This window comes from Patagioenas fasciata, chromosome 5 (assembly GCF_037038585.1).
Source record: "Patagioenas fasciata isolate bPatFas1 chromosome 5, bPatFas1.hap1, whole genome shotgun sequence".
NCBI lineage: Eukaryota > Metazoa > Chordata > Aves > Columbiformes > Columbidae > Patagioenas > Patagioenas fasciata.
This window is the reverse complement of record NC_092524.1, coordinates 34,516,129-34,535,197: the sequence shown is the minus strand read 5'-3', so window position 1 is coordinate 34,535,197 and position 19,069 is coordinate 34,516,129. Positions and strand designations below refer to the sequence as shown.

Below are 19,069 nucleotides of genomic sequence, written 5' to 3'. Positions count from 1 at the left end.
GGTGTCAGTCAAGCTCTGGCCCCCTTCCTCGATGCCTCACCCCTATGGGCAGAGCGCTCAGAGTGTCCTTGGCTCTCAGATCAGAGCAGTTAAAAACATGTGCTCTGTGTTATCTCTTGTTCTCAAACTAAGTCCAAATAATGAGCATGCTAGCTATGGAAAATAAAGGTTTCTAAGTGCATGAAGAAAATTAACCCGTTTTCAGTCAAACCAGCACATCAGTACAAAGTTTTTGTAAAGACTTATGCAATCTCCAAGAATAAGCTTTCAGAGCACTGTCACTGGGATCATTCCAAATAATTTGGCTCCATTCTCATAGCAGTAGCAGACCCGGGCCAAAGGTGCACCTATTCTCTTTTTCCAGCTCTATTTCAAAATAACATGGGTCTTTTTGCCAGACGACGGTCATCCAATACCCCAACAGGTATCTCCCCCCACCCCAGTATTACTGTTTCAATTGTAAGAAGTACACCAAAAAAAGTGCATCATTACAACCCACAGAAAACCTCAATTGTTGACAGTGCAAATGTCCTTTTCCAGGTGCAGCAAACCAAGGACAGGGCAGCTACTGTGGAAGGGGAAACAGGGTTACCAAGGCATGGCCAATGGATGCTCTGAGGCAAACTTCTATATAGATTATCTGCTCATGCCTGTAGTCATCCCCTCTGCTGTTTTAGTTCTAAAACAAATAACCTATGTTATATACATTAAAACGGTAATGGAATCAGCATGCCATATCTTTGAAGAGGCCAGTGCCATTTGTAGCAACATAGTAGTGATCTAGCTGAAAATGGGCCTACAGAGGAGCTTACAGGTGGATTAAATACTGCTGCAGCTGCAAGTCTTACACTACTCACAGTTCATATTGGCTCCTCCAGGGCTCTTGGTATCAAGGGCTGAGACGCAGGAAACTCTGCTTCAGCTCAACTCCAGCACTGGTTAACACAGCAACTACCTATGTAAATTACTTGAACTGTCTCTGCTTCAACCTTTGAAAACAAACTACAGTGAGTACAGTCTGGCTTTGTCTATGTATGAAGCTAAATGGTGCTCATTTGTGTACCCTCTGTGAACAGGTTACCCACCTAACAGGGGAACACAGACCTTGGTGTCTCCTGGAAGAAACATGGTAGCAGACGTTAGCATCCCTTCTCCCAGATAGAGTATGCAGATACTGTCAGCTTGGGAGACATCACAACACACTGCTGTGATTTTTATTGTGTCCTACTCACAGTCAGGAATAAACCAGGTACAATGCCTTCCTTGGGACCTAACTCTGCCCTGGAGAACAGAGGACAATGCTACCAAGAGCTGTAGGACCCTCTTGTGAATCTGTGTATGAACTGTCTGCTCCTGCACTTGTTAATTCAAAACAAAAACTGCCTTTTGGGCTGGAGGCAGCAATATGTGGCTATACCTAAAAAACACTCACTCAAAACAGATCATGAAGCACTAATGAGTATTTTTGCTACTAACTCTGTTTCCCAAGAAAATTGTGGGATGGTAGGAAATACACCTGTGACAGGAGATGGCTGGGACCGGCTAGCTGGTTCTCTTTGAATTTCAGGCACGTGCGTGCATGCGTTTACTTTCTGATTCATTGAAGGTCTCAAAGGAGTTGTTCTGAAGACTGGTTTCTTTTCAATGTCCAATATGAAGATGATCTTGATGTGTTTGGAAGAATTTATAATGTCAGAAGATGTGATACCGAAAGCAGTGAGATATTCAATGCTGAGCATGGAACAGTGGAGGAATTTTTCATAGGTGGTTCAAGACATGGTGGTCAGTTGTTAGCACAGATCTAGTAACTAATTCTGTGCTGGTGTCCTGGTTTTGTTAAAAACAAGACTGATTCTCTTTTAGTGATTTTTCTTTCAGCTAAGTACTTCTAGGTGGCTGTACTTTTCTGAGTTTTAGCCTGTATATTTTTCCTAGGATGCTGTGCTCGGTGCTGATAAGAAGCTACCGCAATCCTGAAGAAGCTCGTGTTTAGATTTATTACTATGGTAGCCAAGAAAGACTGATAAGTTTTCCCACGTTCTGTTGAGAGAGGGGCGTGTTTGAGGAGGGGTGGATAGAAAAGGTGACTAGAACTGACCAACGGAAGTATTCCATCCCATAATCGTCATAGCCCCTATATAAGAGGGTGATCAGGAGGGTCACTCTCTCTTCGACCATGGCCGGCATCTGGAGAAGACCCTGTCTGTCTGCCTGTGATCCACAGGCCTCAGGCCCTGCACCCCTGCAACCAGGTTCTGGTTTGCTGTGAAGTCCCACCCATGACTTTCGGGGCCCTGAGCTGCACCTGCTGGAGCCGCCAGCTCCGCACACCCAGCTCTGCTGCTGGAGTGACGCCAACTCCACATTGAGCACTTGAGACTGGTTTTGTATATTTTGTATATATATTCTCTATTTATTACTAGCATTAGTAAAACCCCTTAAAACTCTCCAACTTGATATCTAAGTCTCTCTTCCTTTCCCCTTATCTTTCTTATCTTTCCGATTAAAAGGAAGGGGTGGTGGGAGGTAAAGGGGATAACAGAGAGCGTCTGCCATGGTTTATTGCCACCTTGCCTTAAACCATAACAGCTGGTTTTTAAGGAATAACAAGAATGTTGTTTATAGAGAGGTGGGTGTATCAGAGGTGGTTAATAATTACATAAGTCATTAATTTAAAGTGGTCATATAAAGCTGTGAAAATTTCAACATCATTTGAAAATAATTACAAGGTTAAGGGGGGAAGTTTACCTTGAAAGTATTGTAATTTCAATTAAAACCCCATTAATTTGGATTCTCTTCATCATGTTGTTTTAACTAAATAGGATTAAACAATTTTACTATACAAATGAATAAAGTCTAGAGTTGTTATCACAAGAAATTTTTAATATGGTTTGTGACAAGCAATATCAAAGTTATCAGCTCTCAAGCTTCATGTTCTGAAACCAGACAACTCTCAGCAACAAAAAAAGTTGTGCACTGATAAACATAGGAGGCATATTGTATTTTTAATTAAATATGAAAACATGAGCTGTGTACATTATTTTTTCCCTAGAAAACACAGCAATTTCAAAAGTTTATCATAAAATATTTTCATGAAATGAGTGAACCAGCAAACACATGCACTTGTGTGCCTTCCCCCCTCCCAAGATAAATGTGGTAAGAGACATACACAAATGTAAAAGTTAACAGAACAAGTGGCATCTTGTTGTTGTTTGGTTCTTTTGGAAAGGATGGAATGTAACATTGTGCTTGACTTTCTATGTCACAACAAAAAATATTTGGTGCAATATTTTAATATTTTCCTTTTAAGTTTCAATCTGGTGGAGAAAAATACCTTTTTCTATAATAAAATATGTCTGTTCTTTTTAAAACGTAGCTATTTTGCACAAAATAATTTTGTAAACTGTCATTTCAAGGGCAAGGTAGGTGGTGCCATGTCAATGTCCTCCTCCCCACTTAAAAAATGTGATCTGTTATCTGAAGCAAAACAGGGAAACACAAAAAAGAGCGGAGCAGAGGCTGCTTTGCAAAGAGAAAGAAGGGTGTGTTGGACGGGGGAGAGGGGAGGGAGCGTGTAGTGGGACAGAAAAAAGTTAAAGGTCACTTTCGCCATAGAGTGCCGTGGAGAAGGACATGTAGTCCAGGGCACCAGGTACAGCGTCACGGCCATTGTAGGGTGCCATTCTAGCAATGCAATATTCAGCTTGGTCAGGAGGCAGTTCCCGTCGTAATTCATCCACAGTGATGTAGTTCTGCAATGAGGACAAACGATAAGGTGATTGTTACTTTCAGAAAACTGACCTTCCGTAGAGCGACAACAACCCCCTGCCCCTCCAGTGCAGCAGACAACCATCAGGGACAGGACCCCAACAACTAGACTAGCACTGCACACCCACATGTGGAGGTTTCTGCACACACACCCTGGGAGGAAATGCAGTCACTCTCCCCACCATTTGTCCAAGAAAATAGGTTTTAAAACAGAGAGAGAAAGATGGTTTTCACAGGAGAGATGCTGGCATGCCTAAAGAAAAGATCTGGAGGTAAGGTGTTGGTGTAAGACTGTGGAGTTCCTGCTGAAAGCAAATGGGAGGAAGCAGAAATGTCATTTTGATACTATCCCTTACTGGCAAGAGGTAACGGCTGCTTATGCTGCTTGGGAGTTAGAATCATAGAATGGTTTGGGTTGGAAGGGACCCTCAAAAGTCATCTAGTTCAACTCCCTGCAATAAGCAGGGACATCTTCAACTAGATCAGTTTGCTCAGAGCCCTGTCCAGCCTGGCCTAGAATGTCTCCAGGGATGAAGCATCTACCACCTCTGGGCAACTTGTCCCAGTGTTTCACCAACCTCACTGTAAAAAATTGCTTCCTCACATTTAGCCTGAATCTCCCCTCTTTCAGTTTTAAACCATTACCCCTTGTCCTGTCGCTACAGGCCCTGATAAAACATGTCCCCATCTTTCCATTAGGGCCCTTTTAAGTACTGAAATGTTGCAATAAGGTCTGCCTGGAGTCTCCTCCAGGCTGAACAGCCCCAACTCTCTCAGCCTGTCCTCACAGCAGAGCTGTTCCAGCCCTCTGATCATCTTGGTGGCCTCCTCTGGCCCCTCTCCAACAGGTCTGTGTCTTTCCTGTGCTGAGGGCTCCAGGGCTGGACACAGGACTCCAGGTGGGGTCTCACCAGAGCAGAGCAGAGGGGCAAAATTACCTTACTTGACTTGCTGGCCACGCTCCTTTTGATGCAGCCCATGGTACAGTTGGCCTTGTGTTCCCTTTATTCAGAGCAAGGATGGGAGCCATCCCCACTAGCTCTGGATTGTGGCACCAACGCAGGCAGCAAATAAAAAACCCCTTTGTATTGCTTCTACAATTTCTCCAACAATCCTTGCCTTTCTCACAGACATTTTTAATAAGCAAACAAAACTTGTGTAAATTTGGCTTCTGAAGGCTCACTGAGCTGAGGTGGGGTAGCTTGGCTTCATTCCATGACGTAGGTAACAGTAGCTGCCTGTTTGCTAACCAGCATGTTGTCTTTAGCTGCCTGACTCATGGGCATTTGCAGTTGCCTGAATAATGGTTCAGGTTTCACACCCTCTCTCTCTCTTTCCTGTGACTTTTTATTCTTTCCCCACTCCCTGCCTTTCAGTTTACTGACTGGAGTGAGTAAGAGGTATTTTTCTTCATAATGAAATACTGTCTGATTCATGTGATAATCACTAGAGTGCATTAAACACTGACAAGTATATTTAATGTACTGTACAGAATAAACAAGTTAATAAGTAATACTGTATCCAAAAGTACCTATTTATACAGTGATTAGCTTATCTGAATAATCTGGAATTTTCAGGCCTTGAAAGACAATAGGACTGGTTTCAGTCTGGCAGATGCCTAAAGGATGGATATCATGTGTTTCTATATCACAGAAAAGTTTATTAGTGAAACATGGAAATCAGTACTGAATTTTAAGGGTAACTCATTACTATCTGAGTAATGGTATCCCACATTTCAGGTGAGATCAATAAAATCATTAGCAAACATAGAGATATATTAATATTACATGTACATATTATTTTTTCAATTACATAAAAGATTAGTCGGGCTTGTTATATAAGAAAAATAAGATTACATAATTTTTTAATCAGCCGGTTCCACTGATGCAGCAAATTTAGAAAATGAATACTTTTACTATCAACCTATGAGTTTTCCTACTTTCAACCAATTTCTATGATTAAAAGATGCTCTTCTTGGAGATACAGCATATCCTCAATGAAAATCTACTATTGATTGTATAACAACTGATAGTGACACATGTATATCTGACAAAGATCATCTCAAGTTTACTGCTGTCAGCAATTAATAGTTTGTCAAGACTAATCAAGAACTATCTGTTGAATTTGTTAGTACATTTTAAAATAACAAATTGCAACGAAGCACTTAATTAAATATTTAAAGCATGAGTGGGCAGCATAGTTCTGACTGACAGCTGAACAGGACTTTCAAGTGCCTTGGCAGGCTGCTCATTAACCCACGCTATAGCCTTGCACTCCCCTGCACTGCACAGTGTTCCTGTCAAAATCCCCTCCACACTAGAGAGTGCTTCCCTCAACACTTTCTCCTGGCCACAAGAGAGCAAAAGGAAAGCAGGAGCAATGCAGATGCAGGAAAGGAAGGTGTGGAGCCTCACCTTATCTCCAGCCAGGATCTTGAAGGAAGCCATAACCTGGTCTGCAGTATCTGTATCTGCTGTTTCCCGGGACATGAAGTCAATGAAGGCCTGGAATGTCACTACACCCAAGCGGTTAGGGTCAACGATGCTCATGATGCGGGCAAACTCGGCCTCTCCCTGGAGGACAAGAGCATCACATAAGCCTGGACATTTGGGCAGCAGTGGTATGAAAGCAGGGAGAAACTGTTCAGCAGCATATCTTGCAGCTAGAAAAACAAAGCCAAATAGAAACCGCTTCTGTTGTTTTTATCAGGATATTCTTTTATAGCTTGCTGCTATGTACAAACACTTCCCACTCATTTGTCCTTTGGAATAAAATATTCTCAGCTGTGCCCTAGGACAACATCCAGCTCCATCTAGCTCTAGGACAATGCTCCTATCAGGGAACAATATCACACAGATTTCAAGGGAAAACACAAATTTCTCTTTAATACATGTTGTGCTAGATGTCTGTATTAAAATTTGAAGATCTGCATTCCTCAAATACTTTTACTTTCATTTACTAAAAGAGAACTTTTACAGTTCTCTTCAGCTGCCAGAACAGAAACCACCAGAAGAAATGTCTCTGTGGTCTTAAATAGTATCTGGTTCATCTTAACAAGACACGCTTTGGAAAGAAGGACTTACATATCCAGAGTGGGCTAGGGAAGAAGCATTTAAAGGGAAGATCCTACAGAGAAGTTTGCTACAGAAGCCAAAACCCTGTAGTGTAGTTTTGTGCCCTCCTTTTTTTTCTCATATAAACAGAAGATCATCTGTTCTCCTCTCTGGGCCTCCTTCCTCTCCAGGTAAGGACGAGAGCAAACCTGAGTCTTCTCCTGGGAACAGGCTCTTCTAACACATCTAGAACAGTCTACCTTCAAGAGTAATTAAGGTATCTAATCAAATGTTACTGTGGTTTGGCACGCTACACTGAAGAGTCTGTATTTATGCTGGGCTGATAAGTAAGATGAATGAACACTGCTTTGCCTGACATCAGGAGCAGAGATACTGAGAGCATAGCTGAATGTTTGTGCACTATGCTCTTCTGCCCTTTGATGACCATCAGTTTTTGGTGAAGTTCTTCCTCTTAGTTATTGTGACTCTCAAGGTGCCACATGTTCCTGTTCTGAATGTGTAGGTACTCTGGTATGAGAAAAGCTACAGGGAGTATGACTGGAACTTGAACTTACATGTACAAGAAGAGAGACGTTAAACAAATGGTAGGAATGAGAGGAACAGTGTTGGAGTGTATTCAGAAATCAGGTTGTGTCTACTTCCAGATGAGCTCCACTGATAGTTAGGGCTGGGAGGCTGTGTGTTGTGCAGAGTGCAGGTACCAACACAAGTAAGTTTATTGTTTCTTCCACTCGTGACTACATAGTATGATAAATGTAATTCTTACTTGAACTAAATAGGAATTAGACAATTATTTCAATTTTTTTATCTTCAGCTACCGCTGCAAGACAAGAATTTTACATGTACAACTAATACTAGATTTAACATCCATTGATGATAAATTCTGGAAAATATGGCTGTATTTACCTTGATTCATGACACATTGTCTCTTTATTTTTGAAGGTGCCTACAAGAATCACTTTGAACAGGAGTGACAGAGGGTTCTACATTACCATAGTGTAACCCATGGAGATAAGGCAGGCTCGGAAATCTTCGCAATCCATCATACCAGTCTTCTTCTACAGGGATTGACGCAAAGACGGAAAAAGCCAAGAAAAAAAAGGGAGACCAATCCAGGGAGAAATGAACCCACAGGAGACATTACAAAGAATGATTTTCAGCAGGGAAGAGATGGAAGGAAGGATATAAAGGACAATGAAGAACAATAGAGGAAAGGTAATTTATGAAATCATGAAGAAGCAAAGGTGGTTTTGGACATGGAACAGTTTACACACAAGGAACATATTGATGATGAAAAAAAATGAATGAAGATATCAAGTGAGACAGATTGAGGAATGAACAAGAAAAGGAGCATTAAGTGACACAGAAGTAAACAGAATAGTTTGAAGACATAAAAGAAATTCTCCCAAGACAAACAATTAGGGAATTAAGAAGGGATACCAAAGCACATTTAGAGAGGAAGTAGTATAGGAAAGTGATGTATATATAGTCAAACACAAGAACAGCAATGACAGATGGATTAAGACAAACAAGAAAAGAAAGGAAAAAACTGTTATTTTTTCACAGTTTAACATCTGTCTGTGTTCACCATTAGCATTCAGTACCTGTGCATCGTTTCCAATATCGTAACCCAAGCTGATGAGACAGGCTTTGAATTCCTCAGGGCCAAGTGTGCCGGAGTGGTCCTGGTTATGCGGTGTGCGAGGCAGCAGGACATGCAGTGCCAGTGGGGTGATGGTGTGGGGCAGAAGGAAGGGAGACACAGAGGAGATCAAAGGGAGGTGGAAGGACAACAAACAGGTGCACCATGCAGTGGGTGAGGAGAGAGGGAGAGGAAGAATGACATGCAGATAGAAAGACAGAGAAGAAAAATAAAAAGTGCACAACATTAGATATCACAATGACATTTCAGGACGTGCTAAAAATGCTCTTGGAACAGTTCCTTCTCAGAGCGCTCATCACATCTTGAGAGCATTTGAATGACAAAAACAGTCAATGCTCAGAAGCCTCAAGATTTCCATCTCCCAAGTGAATTACTTGCATCACTGCTTGTTATCCATCGTGCCAGAAGCCCTGTGCTTTACTAGTAACCTGGAGTGCAGGTAAGCAGGCAGAGGCAGTGGGAAGCATTGCCTTAATCTTCTAGTCAAACATCCCACTAAAGGAGTAGGTGAGGGCACATATGTTTGGCAACACACCCAAGGAAGCTTAGCTGTCAGGGCATCCCAGAAACAGACTAGGAAAACCAGCTGAAGCTCAGGGGAGCAGTGTTATGGCTGTATTTAAGACCTGCGCATGAGGTGGAGCTTTGACTGCTAAGCCTATTTCAAGTGCTCAGCTCTGCAAACAGCATTGCTGTAAAGCGCAGCTCAACACGGCTTGGCAGCTGCTCTTCCCTTTGCTCGCTTCCCTGGTGTTTGGATGTACCCATCAAACTGTACAGCAGCTACCACAGGAACTGAGACTCCCCATCAACCCTGCAGAATTTTACCTCAAGACAACCCCCAAGCACTGAAGAGCCCCTGCCTGCCGCCACCATCTCTGGCCAGATCAAGGAAGCTACAGACAGGATGGTGGGGCCAACTCCAAGTGATTTTTCTCAAAAAAACAGCTTTTAAAGTCACCATTAAGCCTTCATAAATTAAATACACAGTTGAAGATGGGAAACTCACATTCTCTCTGCATTATCATTCAGAGTGCTAAGAAAAGAAGTAATGGTTTTTGTTTCTCTCAGGCAAATAGAGAAGGGCTGAAATAGCCTCAAAGTGTTGCTGATCTCTGAGGGCAGGCTTGCAGACCTTTTCTCTGCAGACCTTTCAAACAGTGTGGCTGCTGCAGCAACCGGTGGAGAGCCACCAGCATTTGCATCACTGACTTAGTGTCTCTGCAGGCTGCTCATGGGTTTCCAGATGACATTGAAGGGGTTGATAATGGAGCTGCTTTCAGGCTTGAGCTGCTGTCTCTGCTTCCCTGCATGACACCTTTGTGATTTGGGTTGTAGAAGGAAGAGCTGCAGACACGCTGGCAAATTGAGGGGAGGAGAATTTCCTTTAAGAAATTCCTTTCTTATTGCACTTATTAGTGCCTTGGCATGTATTCCCACAGTAAGGCAAGGCAGGCTTTATGTCAGGGTTTAGTGCAACGCTGTGGTGTGTATAGATCCTTCTGTTTGCTCCTTATAAGAGCAATACTGGTTTCTTCAATTCAGGTTTATGTGAGGGTATATCAGAGTGGAGGACAGCTGCTCTAAAGAATTTTATAAATCAAGATAATTTGCTCTCTGGAGAAGATGGGGCAAACAAGCCTTCAAATTTTTCCACACTTTATCAAGAAACTTAGTTTCCTGTGAAGGTGTATTTCTCCTCCCAGCCTAATGATCACTTAGCAGTCTTCATGGGAATGACTGCTCCACAGAAGTGGTGTCTTTAAGAATGACATGTCTTCTATTGATCTAGTTTTATCATAGCGACTGCTTGTTTTTGCTGCAGCCAGCACTGACTTACCCTGTCAAAATGGTTGAAAGAAGCTCGGAACTCATTCATCTGTTCCTGGCTGATTCCTTTGGCATCACGGGTCAGAATCTGATTTTCCACTTCGTTGATGGTTCTAGCAATTGTTGTTAGTAACTGCTCCCACCCTACTCGGATATGCTGAAAAAAGAGGACAGGACAATTTTTAAATTGAAAAGTAGCTCTTCTGCCTCTGAAGCCAGTGGGTTGAATGAGCTACTTGTTACAAATTAAATGATCCTGGTGGCCAAGTCACTAAAAGTACATTTGTTCAGAAAAACTTCCTTCTCATCTGCAGTATAGGCAAATCAGATGTTTAAAATCTGAATTTTGACTGAAAAAAAATATTGAGGAGGCCAATTCCTGATCTTAAGAAAATCTTGATCCTGTTGCAAAGTTCCTTTGTCTTGTCAGGGCAAAATATTAGGGGCCTTTAACACAAATGAGAACCCAGTGCTTCTAGGACTTAGTTGGGCAGAAAATTCTCCTTACCAAGAAAATAAACAAACCACAGTCCTTGGATGACACTGGTGCTCCACAGACTCTGCTGTTGCTTAATGGAGATCTGGCCAGAAACCAAAATACAAGTTTCAAAGCCTGTCTGTGTTCTGCTGGACCCATGTCGAACTCAGATTGCTTCCAAGAAACCTCATGTCAAGAGAAAGCCAGACTCTGATTTTAAAAAGCTTTTGTTGGATTCTTTTCTTCTACCAGGCTTTGGCAGTTCAAAATCACCAGCACTCCTCTGGTCTTCCTAATCCCAGCTAATAGGCTGCTACAATCTGATGGCAGGAGAAATGAAACCAGCCAATTTTTCAAGCAATACTGTTGATCTCATTCAGGTTATTTCTACTGTCTATATTTGGAAGTACATTGGAATGGGCTGGCATGAAGTACAGCAAGGCAAAAAAGAATTTCAGTGACATGTTGTTGCATGCTTGGCCACATTGCCAAGCTCTGCATTTTCCTGAGAACCACAACATGTTGCCAGAGTTAGATGTGGCTGACGTTAACCAGCCACAGCAGATGAGGCTATCTGATCTGCTGCCAAAACTTTTACCTCCATGGTATAGTTGGTGTGCTTGTTGTCAAAGATAAGTGCTTCCTGGATCTGTTGGTGGTCTCCTTCCAACTGGTCAATCTTTGGTTTGTAATTCACAATGCTCTTCTCATACTGCCGCAAGTGGTTGAGCTGGTCCTCCAGGGTCCCGTGCATCTCTATTGAAATGCGGCCAATCTCCTGCATGAGCAAAACCAAAGGAGTTAGACCTCATTGGAAGGACAAGTCTCAACATGCTTGACATTCATTGCAGCTATTTCATGCTCATGCAGGATGATGACTTTAAAAAAAAAAAATCTCATGGAGCAGTTACTTTAAATGAGCTGAGACAGTGTTAGCAAAAATTTTAGCAGAGCCCTGAACATTTTCCAAGTGAGGTGAATCAGGAGATGTGTCTAATACAAGGATACAAAAAAAAAAAGAAACTATAGATCATAAGCTAGTAATGTACCAAGCTGGATCTTTTTCTGATGTACTGTCTACCACTGTCTTAGTCCCTTCATACAGACATATTTCTGTAATTGCTCGCTTCTTTACAGCTCCTGCCATCAGCAATAGCTTCACACTTTTCCATTTCATCAACTCCAATTACTTTAACTCAAATCTTACCTAAAGAGAGAAGATTTTCCGTAAAAATATGTCTCCTCTACTGATGTTTGATATGCTAATTGTATTTATTTTTTCATGCGTATCAAGACCATTGCTGTGAAAGCAATTACATAAAATGTTTCTGATGTAGGGTCTTTAACTTGCTGCATATAAACACAACTCTATGAAAATACCAGTATTCCTTATTTTTAAGTCATGTTTTTTATCTCTGTACTAAAGCATTAGGGAAGAAATGTACAAGCACTTCGGTAACCAGTATCAGTCTTGGGATTCTCCAATATTCGCCATATTTTCTATGAAAGTTTCTTTTGCTGAAGGAAGAATGACCATGACCAGTGGTCAAGAAAAATGAAGGATAAGAAGATCAGTGAAGATCACAGAGGAAAACAGACTGTTTCAAACTGTGCAAAGCCCTACCTCCATCTTGGTCTGGATCCAGGGTCCAATGACATTGGCCTGTGCACCAAACTGTTTACGAAGCCGTTCATTTTGCTGCTGGCGAGCATGTTCTTCCATCAGGGCTTGATCCCTTCTGGGAACCAGTTGCCGCACCTGCAGCAAAGAGTGACAAAGCGCGCAGTTTATATGTAGAAACACACATGTAGAGTGAATGTAGAAATTGCCGCAAAGAAGGGAGGAGTGGGTGTTTGCACTGAAAACAAGCAGTCATATGGTTTAGGACACTGTGGGAAGGCTCATGGAACGTGAATCCTATCTGCTATAGGATGCATGCTGCAAACTCATCTCAGGCCATGGAACACCAGAAGCAGCTTCCATTCACTACATGGGTTTTTGGTGGCTCCTGTTAACTGAATTGCAGGACCCTGTTCAGATCTCACTTTGGTGATCTCATTTGGTAGTAAGAATCATCAGCACAGCTGGTATGAAGAGTAGCTGCTCTTTTAAGATTACAGCAAGGGAAGGCTACTTGGCTGCGGAGATAAAACATCCGAAGGGTTGATCCGTGAAAAAGGATACTGACTCACATGCCATACTTACTTGCTTGACAGGTCAGCTTGGGACTGAAAACCTCAAAGCTTTTAATTTAGCATCTTGCATTATAAAATTAGCAAGTAAAAGGGATCTGACACCCCTTAGGCATTTATGTGAAAGATCTCTTCACTTTCCAAGCACACGGCAATTGATCCAGAAACAAATGACCAAAAAAAAAAATCTCAGCAGTAAGCATGACACAGTAACTGAAAAGTAAATAATTCACTTCCTGGGGCCCCAGTGATTGAGCAGCAGCATCCTCCTGCACTAACTGGCAAGGTTGTAAAGAACTCACATGTTCCCATTTGCCATTGATCTCATGTGGGGTGATTGTAGTGTAAGGATTTGTTCCTGCCATGTTGACATGGTATGTCTGGACAATCTTTGAGACTTCATTGTGGATTCCCAAAATGGCCTGTCGCTCCTTGTCGGCATCTGGCAAAGTGGCTTTGAACTGTTCGTGGGCTGTGGTCAATCCCTGCAGAAGGAAGGAGCAGCAAAGAGAGGGTAAGAGCATTAGTCACTGAACAGCCTCTTCAGCAAACATATCCTTGCAGAAGTGACTGTAAAAGCTTACATATTCCCAGGATACAAAGCAGGCTACTCTAATACAGGTTCTCTGAGCATCACTAAACAGGTTGTTTTAAGTAGTTAGATGATGTGAAGTCTTGTTTTCCCTCTGCTTTTGTCCCATGTTGACCAGTGACAGAGATCACATCCCAAAAAATGGTGGAATAATTCTGGCTCATAATTGAGGGGGAACTATTTCTCCAACACTGCTCAGTGACTGCCTGTCAGCCCCTTTGCAAAGATCTGACTACTAGCATTACCTTAAAGCAGTCATGTCTTACTAGTATAAATGCACTATGTTTTTCTTCTCTAACTAGGTATATACTAGTTTGACACCCCAGATAACTCCAGATGAATATTAAGAGTCAGATTCAGTCTGATCAGAGTCAGTGAGAAGCAGGCGAAGATCTTCCAGGCAACAACAAACTGGCACAGGCAACATATGCTCCTGCTGCTCAAATACAGCTCCTTCTCCCTGAACACAACAGGCCCTTTCTGTTCCACGTCTTGCTGCGGTGCCCAGACTGTGCTCCAAGGACCGACGGTGGGGCATGCTTGCTGGTAGTTTGTGGACAGCTGACGAGCCAATTGGTCCTGGCTCGTCTCTCACTGCTTCTATCGGCTTTTAAGGTACTCCATCCCAGAAGCCTGGAAGATCAAGACTAGGGAAGCAAATGCAGGGAAAGATGGAGCAAAATGAATGGGGGACAGAGTGGTATGTGTAGGGACAATCGAGGGAACAGTGTGGACAGAAGAGGGAATGAAAGTAAACCACATGACTGACCACTCTTACAACACACACACACTGTAACTACTTTTTGTAAAATTGCCTCCTTACGTAGTGACTTGTTACTTTGCAGCTGCTGCAGTGGCCATAGAGATGTAATGCAAGTCTGAGGGGCTGGGAAAAATACTGCAGTCACAAAGAGATGATGGAAGTGTTTAAATGCTGTTCAGATTTGTTCTGCATTATAACGACTTAATGAACCCCTTTGTTCAGGAGGGAAGGGTGGAAAAAACAAGCAGCAGCTCAGTAACAGAGCTGATACCAGGCTAGGGCTATTTCACCCCCTCCTCTTCTGCCCCCCTGCCTGCATAGCGTCCCCTGTTGGTCTCCCATTCCCTGCCTGAAGGCCATGTTGCTGTCAGACATTCCTGAAAAGAGCTGACTTGGATTCTTTCAATATGACCATCAAGCAGGAGGAATAGAAGTCCCCACTGCAATCCAGGGAAGAGTAATTCCTGCTCTCAAAGATCTGAAAATTCCTTGTAGATACCTCAAGTTGCTTTTACAACACTCTTTCAAAAGGGGGCAAACTGAGAAACTGTCTCTCTTGTCTTGCAGGAGGCAAGAAGACTTTGGTGGTGGATTACCATTTGAAGTTAAAGTGGAGAGTTCTCATTTTTATTGTGCTCAGCACTGAAAGCCATCTGGCAGCTCACCAACTGCCATCATGGTACATCCTGTCACATAGGACCAAATGACCTGGACACGACACTACATGGGACAACTGACCTGCACACCCTGTGAGCAGCACTAAGCTTTGCTCATATGGATTAAAAAAAACAAAACAAAACAAAAAAAACCCCAAAACACAAGACCCTGAAATCAATTAAAAACATACTCCTTTTTGTTTTTCTTGCTGAGGCTCACTCACTAGAGCAGAAGCTCCAAAACATGTCCTACAAATTCAGCACCACTAAAAATCCAGGAGACCCCTTGACTTCTTTCTATCCCAGCCTGACTGGTGCAAATGACTGCTCTGTACCTGGATCTCCTCAATGGTGTGAACAATGAACGTGTCCTGCAGGTCCTCCATGGCCCCTTCCATCCAGTTATTGAAAGGGGCAGCTCGTTTGGCATATTCCAGGTACAGCTGGTCAATTGTTTCCAGTAGCTTCTCTGTCCTCTGGACATGCACCAAAAAATAAAGAAAATCAGGAAAGATTGTTAGAGAAGGATAATCACATAGGTATGTGGGCTATCTGAGCTACTCCCTCCTTTCAGACCTCTTTGGTGTTCTCAGGATGGCACTCCAGTAAAAGTCTCTCTGCTGTTAAGAGATTGCACACAGGATGGATTTTTTCCTCTGAGAGAAAAATCTGAGGTCCTTCGAAATACAAGGAGGACAGTTTTTTCAAGCAGAATGAGATTACAAACGAACAAAAGTAGAAATAAATCAATAGCCCAAGCAAACGAATGGCACCATAATTGGGCTGGAAGGGGAAAAGCAGGCTAAATACACTGAAACGTAACCCTCATTTACAGTCCAGGACATTCAAGGAGCGTACAAAAGAGCTGCAATTGTTTGCTCGAGCCCACTGCAGCTTGCTTCCCACAAATGACCTGCCCATGTAATCCCAAATGTCCAATTTGCAATGCCTCACCTCCAAGGCTTCTCTACGTTTCTGGGTTAGGGCACCCAGATTATCCCACTGATCACAGATCTTCTGGCACCTGGCATTGACACTGGGAGAGTCGTAATAGTCCAGCTCACTATAATGGGTGGGGAAAAAAAAAAAAGAAAAAAAAGAGAACACGAAGTCAAATAAAGAACTTTTGAAGAAGAAAGAGAAATCCATTCAAAACCTTTATCAGCCTTGAGGACAGATTCAGAGAAAGAGCTCATGGTCTCTGCAAGTAAAGCAAGCCAGGAAGGCAGCATTACCTAGCTTTGGAGACACTGCATGTTATGATACATCAAACAGCACAGAACAGGAAGAATAATAACGACTACCCCAGGCCTCAACAAACACTGGTGCTGGCAGCCTGATGAGAATGGCTTGGCATTGGGGGAAGGGAGTACAGACTTTTGCTCAAACTGGGAATAAGGAGATTGTGAGCAGAGCAAAATGCCCCTGTATTCTGCTTAAGAACATAATGGAGGTTAGCTACCTGCATCTTGTACATCAGAATGGGCAGCAAAGATTTTAATATGAACACAAATAAACTGCTTAAGATCGTTCTAAGAGTTGCACAGCACAGGCAGCAAGCAATAGCTAAATAACACAATCCATTATTTATTTAGGACAATCCCAGAATCACAGTGTAGGTTTCTCTTCTATATGCCTGACAAGGAACGCTCTGTCGAGATGTCTATAAGCTAGCAGTCACGGAAGATGGGCTAGTAAGAATATGGCTGGGGAAAGGAGACCACAGGGCTAAGCTGAAGCTTGTGGTCTTGGTTCTGCACATGGTCAAAGAGAGAGGAACCTGCAGGCAAAGGAAGACCAAACAAGCTGGGAAGTGTCAGGCTCAAAACAGAAAGCAGAATTACTGGGCTACTGAGTGACCTTGGGCCATCTGATGAGCATTTATTTAAGGAGGAATGCAGGTTTTAACTGTTTTCTTTTGACTTCTAGCCTTTGTTTCTTCCCACCATTTTATTGCCCCTCTGAGGTATGTGGGCACAACTGTTGGTGGAATCTTGTGGTAAACTAGTCAAGAAACTGATTTGGGCTAAAAATAACTTTTTCTTTGCTGGGATTTTAATCCAGACCAGCTCCTTAATCTGCTTGGCTGCAGAGCCAGCGCTGCAGATGAAAGAACTGCTTCTGAAAGCCTGGCTTCTAACTACGGCGGAGGAGTGGGACGTGCCATGTCCCCAAATATGCCTGGCAGTGGCTTCCTCCAGATCCTCTCTAGCTCCCTGGCAGCATATCTCTGGGGGAGAAAATAGCTCAGCCATGGTTTTTCAAGGCATGGCCTCTTCGCTGAGATGGACAGTGGCTTTTAGAAGGATGGCAGAGCCTGCTGTTCTCACAATTTGGAAGAAATCACCTGTCCCCCAGCTTAGGGCTCAGCCTTCCCTGTTGCTCTTAGAGCTGCAGCTGTTTTGGTGGGCATGCAGAATGTGCTTTGGAAGCGGCAGGTCAGCTAATGCTTGCCGACTAGCCAGCCTTGGTTTTAATCTTACTGACACGGAGGATTGCCTTGAACCCTCCTCCTGTTCCAGGGTCAATCCTCCAACGGACAAGGGAACAATTCTGTAAATCTGTGTCGTTAAAGGAAAGCATGATCTTGATCTGATAATCCTGATTTTTTAGAGAAAAACAGTCCTTCTGCCCAAAGGTACTGATCTTAGCCCAGACACTAACTTGAGATAGGCCAATGTCAAAAGACAAGTTGTTCAGACTGGTTTTGCCAAGAAACATGCAGGGTTTCAAAATCTCTCTCCCCGTGCTGCAGAGGACAGCTCTTTACCTGCCTGCTAGCCCTAGCAATCAACCTCATGCTCTGAGGAGACCCCTGGTAACCTGTGTCACTTGTCTCTCCAGCAAAAGGAGTGGATGTGAAGGTTCCCAAGGGGAAAGCAAGGAGGGAGCAGAGCTACTGTGATGATGGCCTGGAGCAAGTGCAGACCAGAGTGCTCAAGGCATAGTACTCCCGGGGCAAAGGGCCCAGGGTGGCAGCAGAGGCCACGATGGGCACAAGAACCAGCAGATTTTTTTTCTTGCTAGAATAAGGAGGACTTTTTTGACAAAAGAAAGCAAACTGAGAGCCTGCTATCTTATGCTGTTTCCTTCTGTTCCTGGAAAAGTATGACAGTATGACAACTCTGAAACCTAGCAGGCGCCAGCGGCAGGTCAGACTCTGTAGGAAGGGGTTCACAGCAGCATAACAAGCTGGAAGAGGATGGAAACTTGGCTTGGGAATATAATTCTGCCGCCCCCTCATCAGCACCCATGACTCATCAGCTTTCTGGCCTACTCCTCTGCTGCATCCGGATACTGCAGAGTAGTATCCTAGATACTGTTTGGAAACACTGGGACTTCCCAAAATTTTTGTGTGGGGATTGATTTATGGCTGTCCAGAGAGCAGAGGGCAAAGCTGATTATGACTCTCTAGGCCCAAGGATGGGACTTATGCTGGAATGCCATACTTCAGCTCTTGTGCAATAGCAGCAATCTGTTCCACACGGTCCTGGTGTGCAGCCAGGTCGCTCTCAAAGGCCTCGTGTTTCTTCAGCAGGGCCTTTATCTCCGAGAGGGTGGCAGTTTCGTAATCCTTCTGCTGCAGCATTGCTTCCTTACCTGGGGAGGGAGCCAAAGGACAGGACAATGAAAGGCAGGATGCAATACCCCCAAAGCCAGCTCCCTGACACAGAGACAGCCCCAGAGGCTCTCAAAAGGGCATCTGCCCCGCTCCAGACATTCTCCCCAAAACCTACCCTCATATGTGCTGGCCTAGAGATGCACAATCCTCACTTTCAAACAACAGAATACAAGTTTGCTATTAACAACAGAGAAGGGCACATAGTGCAGCTCAAGGCAGTGCTGTCACAGTTTATAGTGGACCCGTCTCAGTGTCCTGTAAACACCAGATGAAGCATTTACTGTACAATAACTTTTCTTCTGCTCTGTAACTCTTTTCTGTCCAAAGTTCTCACTTCATAACAATTAGGGAATGAATGCCAATGTGGCCATGTGATGTAGCAGAACAGAGATCAAGCTGATTTTCATGTGTTGTTTTCTAATAAAATAAG

At 43.3% G+C, this 19,069-nt stretch overlaps 1 protein-coding gene across 6 annotated transcripts in view; it reads right to left on the bottom strand.

Moving 5' to 3' along the window:
- Window positions 1–2,862: 2,862 nt before the first annotated feature.
- The window catches only part of ACTN1 (actinin alpha 1), an 89,451-nt gene continuing 73,244 nt past the window's right edge, over window positions 2,863–19,069 (bottom strand). For 2 of the 6 annotated variants that reach the window (XM_065840262.2, XM_071809290.1), the window contains exons 12-22: window positions 18,467–18,617; window positions 15,972–16,080; window positions 15,353–15,493; window positions 13,309–13,491; window positions 12,438–12,572; window positions 11,412–11,591; window positions 10,346–10,492; window positions 8,447–8,527; window positions 7,835–7,900; window positions 6,183–6,341; window positions 2,863–3,752 (exon numbers count right to left, since the gene is read on the bottom strand). In XM_065840262.2, the coding sequence (XP_065696334.1) occupies window positions 3,594–3,752; window positions 6,183–6,341; window positions 7,835–7,900; window positions 8,447–8,527; window positions 10,346–10,492; window positions 11,412–11,591; window positions 12,438–12,572; window positions 13,309–13,491; window positions 15,353–15,493; window positions 15,972–16,080; window positions 18,467–18,617 (1,511 nt within the window). In that variant the 3' untranslated portion in view covers window positions 2,863–3,593. The remainder of the gene's footprint in view (window positions 3,753–6,182; window positions 6,342–7,834; window positions 7,901–8,446; window positions 8,528–10,345; window positions 10,493–11,411; window positions 11,592–12,437; window positions 12,573–13,308; window positions 13,492–15,352; window positions 15,494–15,971; window positions 16,081–18,466; window positions 18,618–19,069) is intronic. The other 4 variants (XM_065840257.2, XM_065840258.2, XM_065840259.2 and 1 more) reach the window with 2 other exon arrangements.